We start from the raw sequence: 6,384 nt of genomic DNA, 5'->3' as shown, positions 1-6,384 counted from the left end.
TCTAGAGCCCTGTAATTCTTGTGTATGGAAGAAACCCTTCAGCTCTCACACATTGTGTGTTGCAGCTGCACACAGAACTGATGGGCTGAATGGGAGCTGAGTGTTTGTTTGGGGAAGGTGGTTGTTGCTTCTAGATAATTTAACAGAATCAATGTGAACTTCTAATTGTTTCAAGCTTTAGCATGTTTACAATGGAGTGTTGAGTGTAATTCTTAAATTTAATCAAGGTTGCTCTTTACAAATCAGCAAGGTGTGGTAGCAGGATAGCACTGAGCTGGTAACTGCAATAAGAGTGAAAAGGGTTGGAGTTACTCATACTGGAGATTTTCAAATCACAGGTGATGTTTCTATTGGAAAAAAACCCCAACAACCCTGCTTTTTTTATAAACAAACAAAAAAAATCTCAAACACCAGAAGTTACACTTTCATTATTCATGGGTTTTTTTTGAAATTTCTAAGAAGCTAATTCATTTTTCTGCCAGTGTACTCATTCTTTAATGTCACATTTATTTATACCTACACCCACACAGAGAGTGAAAAAGCATTGCAGCCTGGGCTCATTTCTGGAAGGAGCTGTGCAATTCAGTTCTCTGCCTTTTCTGAGGTGCTTGATGTTCTCTGTTTATAGCAAAAGCTACAACTGAGGTTTTTTCCTTGGCATTGTTTCCCTGCAGAGTTACTTTAGCTTTTGCAGTACACAAATATATATGTACATTCTAACTCCAGCTTTGAAGTATTCTCAGCAGTAGCTTGATAAATAGATCAGTGGAAAATATAGATATAAGTTGGTGAAATGAATATGGAATTGAGGAAACAGCAGAAATAACAGCACAGTAAATTTAACAGCCCAACCTGAGGCTTCATGAAATTTGAATCCTGAGTGAAATCTGTTAGAAGGGCCAAACCAGTCACATTTCAGTATTGCTGAGACCTGGGCTGGTGACCTGTCCAAGCTGAGCTATGTCAGAAGGAACTTGCTGGTTCTGGTATTTCCAGCCTTTGCTTTCCTCTGTGCTGGGGTGAGGATTGCTCTTAGAGGAGAGCAGTTGCATCCTCCTCTTAACCTGTTCTTCAAATGCAGGAGAAATAATCTAACAAGCTGCTGGTTCAGAGGGGTGAAGAGGAGATAATTCACTTTTTTCTCGTGCATTGTCAGCAAACTCAGTAACGCTGGCGTGATCTGAGTGGGGTTTTATTTCCTGCCCAGTGGGTAACTGAATGGCTGTAACTAAACTGTGGAACTCTGATTTTCTTGTGGGCCTTATTTCTCTGTCCATACAATAAATGCATCTTTGAATTGGAGTAATTGAGGAAATTGATCTTCTTGTAACATATTGTAAGGCAGGGTAGGGCTGCTTTATTAAAACAACAACCCCCCCCCCAAACAAAACTACAACACCACCAAACTATGGCACAAAAATAATTGTGGTAGAAGGAAGGTGTGGTTTAAGGATAGACCTAAATTCTAGTTTCATTTAAGGACTTACTAGTTCATTGCCATTAACTGTTTTGTACTTCTGTAAGTTTATAATTTGAATTCAGGTATGAATTCACTTGGGTGATCTTTGGGGTCCATTCCCACCCAAGCCATTCTATGAAGCTGTGTTAAATTTTTTTTTTTTTTTTAAATCCAGTACTGGAAAAGCCCATTTCTGTGCTGCATTACTGTCTGTTTATTCTGGCAGCTCTATTTTTCTCTGTTAGTTTTAATGCAAGAATCCCTCTCTCCTGAAGAATTTATGGTCAGGTATTCTTGAATGTGCTGTGTCAAACCCCATTAAGATTTTAAAGCCTCCTAAAGGAAGTGCCTGTAAAGTTATATTAGTTTAGAATCATGATTTTAAAAGTTTAAAAATGTGAGAAAATGGGTTAATAAATTTGGATTGAAAAATGCCATAATCTTTAAAACGAAAAAATGTTTGGTTTGGTTTTCATATTTGGAAAGTTAAATGAAGTGCATCTAAATCAAGTTTGTATTCAAGTGGTTTTGACACCTGAGTAAGGCCTGGTTTCTCTTTGAGTTAACTTGATAGATTCCAGTTTATTTCTGAAGACAGAATGTTTATTTGGGGAAGAAGGTGCGATTTTTTTTTTTTTTAAACTCAGAGGCAGCAAAGCAGCTGAAGGACATTTCTGTCCCTTGTATAAGTAGTTGGTGTCACCTGGATCCTCTACTTTGGTCCCTCAGAGCTGCCTCTGGCTACAATACAGTTTGTATTTCAGGAGGCACAGCCTTTGTTCCCTTCTGGGGCTGTCTTTCTAGTTCTGCCAAAGCTTTTCATAATTGAGGAGATGAGCAAGATTGAGTAAAAAGATACTGGGTAGTGGTTAAGGAATTCAAAGTATTACCAAAACAACAGGTACAATCCTAAAGATGAACCACACAACCTCTGCTTGTTTTACACTGTGATGGCACCTGAGCATGTGTTAACACAGAGAGTGAAAGAGAAAATTTCAATTCAAATTCTGTATGCAGCATCTTAGAAAGGAGCAGTTACTAGTAAATGGTTTTATGTTCAGTTTGTTACATGCCTACAGTACAGCCATCTTTGGGGTTTTTCCTCTGAAACCCTATCAGCATGTGCAGTTTTAAGCTTTGAACTATTGTGCTCTTATTTTGCAGGTTGTACCTGATCAATTCTCCTGTGGTAAGAGCAGAGAACCTGAGGTTTAAGGAGGAGGGGGTGAGGGATATCCTGAAGGATGTGTTCCTGCCCTGGTACAACGCCTATCGCTTCCTGGTGCAGAACGTGCAGGTCCTGCAGCACAAGGTACAGCTCAGGGCAGGGGGCTCTGCTCCTTCAGGGGTCAGGGCACATTGGGAGGGAGGTCTGGGCTCTGGAGGTCATCTGATCTTTACTCCTTGGTCTGAGTTAGATCAGGCTGTATATTATACTTGCTCTTTATCTGTTATTTGCTGTTTGTACCATGGTTTATAAAGTTGTCACTACCTGCATCTTTCTCTTCTTGACCAAGTTTATTAAATAGAAAGGAGGAGAGGAAGGTGGGGGACTGCCAAGATATGACAACTCTCATTTCTCAGATTAGAGAGTCCCTTTTATTTCACATCTGTGGGATGCTGCTGCTGCATTCAGACTTGTGAAATTGGAGCTCCAGGCCTGGTGTTTGTGGGGTCAGGGCACACTGAGCAATTACCTGCTGCTCCTCACCCTCTGGGAGCACCAGTTAAAGCCACGTGTGCTTCAGGGGATCCTCCTGAGATGTCCCTGCTGAGCCTGGGGGGGTTTTCCTGGTGGTGTTTCCAGAGCAGCTGGAGGCAGCAGTTCCCACTGATCCTGCCTTAGTGCTGCTGCTTTTTCCTTGCTGTTCCCTGTGTGGTGTGGCCAGCACAGCCCCTGTCCAGGAGGATCTGTCACTTGGGCTGCACTGGGAGCAGTGCTCAGCACCACACACACTGAGCAGAACTGCAAATCAGTCAGCAAAGTTATTTGCAGTAGTGGCTGCTGTGACAGTTTCTTGAGCTAACTCATTTACAGGAACTTTAATTATGAATCTGCATTAAAATGCTTAACTTGGGAATACTCAGTCCTGAATACATTAGCCACAGCAAGGAGATTGTCTTCTGTAACATGACAGTAATTTTTTTAAAAGTTATATTTAAATGCAGCTTAGAAAAAAGATTCAAAAATGGAATGGAAAGAAAGGCAAATCACAAAAGCAATAATGCTTTAGACTTGTAGATTACATTTGTAGTCTGCTAAAAATGCTGGATGAGTGACAGGAGTTTCTACACTTTGAGTGTGAAAGCAAGATTAAAATTTCTTTCTTATAGTAATTTTTCATTAAAATTGAAGATTTGATGTGTATTTTGTACAGTTTCTATTGAAACCAATTTTAATCTTTTAGCTGAAATTAATGACAGCAGGTTTAGTGCAGACTTTTATGGGAGAGTGGGAGCTAAATGAAAAGTCCAAACTTTGCACTTGCAGTGGCAGCCTGGTCACTGGAGATCTGCCATTTGAATCAATAAAGGCAGCTGAATTCAGAAATCAGTACAGTAAACAGCTGACTTAAACAATTGGATTTATCTGTTTTAGCAACCTCTTTGGGGAAGAAAGTTTGCTAACTCCAGATCCTAATATTCAACAGGTCTTATTTTTAGGATCCCTAGACAGCATTCATCAGACAAACTTAAATGTTACCCCCAAAATACCCTTGCATATCCTGTGTGACCTTTGAATTGTCTAAAGTGAACTTTATAGCTTTTTGCTGTGATCCCATTAAATCTTGCAGTGTCAGCTCAATTGGGGATGGAGACCCCAGTGGAAAATCCAGGTGCTTGAAGAGATAGGTTTGGTAATTCAGTAGATGGATTTTTTTCTTTCTAAATAGTGAAATCCTTCCTATGCACCAGATTAGGCAAAAGAATGTGCTATTGGATGTGATAATGCTTAAATTAGATTTCATTAGGTTTAAGCAACTTCTTCATTGTGTTCTGCTTCCTGCAAGAGTGCAAGTAAAATCCCAGTGTCCTGGATCAGGTATAATAATGATTTAATGCTTACTGTAATTCCCCCTTTAATTGTAGTTGGTTAATAACTGCTGACCTCACACTGGGATTGTTCCTCTTCTGCATTTCTTTCCTATGAATCTTCTTCTTTGTACTGTGAAAGTGGATCTGTAGTGTCTGGGTTTAATAATCCAAACAGATTTTTTTCATCTGGACTGTTAGGGAAGGGAAAGTCTGAAGGCTTTTAAAACCAGCTATTAAATACTGTTTATAAATTTTAAAAAAACACCAAAATCTGTTTCCATCCTGTTGTAAGAATATGGGGAGGAGTCAGACATGGTCTTGCTTGCAAGGCCCTGCAGAACCAGCAAAGTGATGCCATTTCTCAGATGGCTGCTAACATCAGTGCTCTGGAAAGCAGCAGAATTCCACTGTGTGCATGTTGGATGCTAAAAATTCCATCTGTTTTTTCAGGTTGCTTCATTCATCTGGGTTTCAATGTATTGAGATTGTCCCATGTTCTTAAAAAAGTAATGGTGTTGTTTCTAGGCCTGCTTTCCAAACAGAATCCATCTGCACAGTGAATTCCTTAGAAATGCCTCAGACCCTCCTGGATGAAGGAGCTGTGTAAATTCCAGGATCCTGACCTGTGTCTGGAGGCTGGGAAAGAATTGGTGCTGCTTTTTATCTGCTTTTACAGGCCCAAATCACCAGCCTGCTTTGCAGTTAAAGGTGGTGGAGAGGCAGCAGTGAGAGGCAGGTTTTGCACAGCTCCTTTTCTTACATACCTGTGTCTGGAATTTAATGTTTGCTGCTGGGAAACCAGTGGAACTCAGGGAAGATGCCAAAGTAGTGCTAGCTGACAGGTAATTGGATGCAGAGGTTTGATTATATACCCTGATGACTTGGAAATCTGCTTTGTGTTTTGATGATAGGATGAGGGAAGAGAATTCCTTTACAATGAGAACACAGTTAAGGAGAGCAATAACATCATGGATAAATGGATTCTTTCTTTCACCCAGTCCCTCATCCAGTTCTTCAAAGCTGAAATGGCAGGTATGCATTTTTGCTTAGGGGGTCTGGGGGTGTTTCATGTTGGATTGCAGAACTTGCCTTTCCATACAGAGATTCCCACATTCTGTGAGAGACTTTGATAAAAGGAAGGAAATCTTTAACCAGCTACCATAATCCATGGAATGCTTCTTTCATGGGTGTTAAGTCAGATTTTGCTATGCTTGTTCATGAGATTTCAAAAAGTGATGAGGCTTTTTTTGTCACAGCTAATCCTGTGAGCTCAGGGATGGAGCTTGTTGCTGTAACAACGTCTGCAGTGCTTGGAGCAATTAATAATTTTATAATAGTCACTGAAAGACAGCAGTGAAAAGGAAGCCAAATAGAATTTGGAGAAGCTGTAAAAAAAGGGATAAAATGGGCAGTGCTCAAGTCAGCTGAATAAAATAATTTTGATGGGTACATGAGCACTGGCAATAAATTTTTCTCTGGTATAGTTCCATGGAGAGGGATTTTCTGGAATCATGGTGTGGGAGTGTGTGCAGCAGAGTGGATGGCATTTGGATAGCTCTAAAGGATACTGTCCAGGTTTTTTTCCTTCATGATGTCTTTTTCATCATCCCATACCTCTTGATCCTCACATTCCATTGCGACACTTAATTGCAAAGAGGAGATGCTGCAAGAATCCCCTGAAGTAGTTGATAAACTTGCAGATGGGGTTTGAAGAGGTTTAGGTGCATTTGAGGGCACTGGAAGCCCAGATATTGGAAAGAAGGTGGCTTTGGCCATTGTCACTCCTGTTCATGAATAAACAAATAACCTCCTCAATGCCTGTGATCTTAAGTTGCCCCCAGAAGAATTTTTAGCAGCCTTGGGCTTGGGAAGGAAGGTGTTAAGTGGGA

The 6,384-nt window shown here is 40.5% G+C and overlaps 1 protein-coding gene across 1 annotated transcript in view; it reads left to right on the top strand.

The window, feature by feature from the left end:
* IARS1 (isoleucyl-tRNA synthetase 1) overlaps positions 1 to 6,384 on the top strand; it is a 93,359-nt gene that overhangs the window by 57,852 nt on the left and 29,123 nt on the right. Inside the window, exons 19-20 of the mRNA XM_005429846.1 lie at positions 2,624 to 2,771; positions 5,407 to 5,527. Of these exons, the coding sequence (XP_005429903.1) occupies positions 2,624 to 2,771; positions 5,407 to 5,527 (269 nt within the window). The remainder of the gene's footprint in view (positions 1 to 2,623; positions 2,772 to 5,406; positions 5,528 to 6,384) is intronic.

The sequence above is a fragment of the Geospiza fortis genome, unplaced genomic scaffold (genome assembly GCF_000277835.1).
Source record: "Geospiza fortis unplaced genomic scaffold, GeoFor_1.0 scaffold897, whole genome shotgun sequence".
Lineage (NCBI taxonomy): Eukaryota > Metazoa > Chordata > Aves > Passeriformes > Thraupidae > Geospiza > Geospiza fortis.
This window is presented reverse-complemented; position numbering and strand designations above follow the sequence as displayed.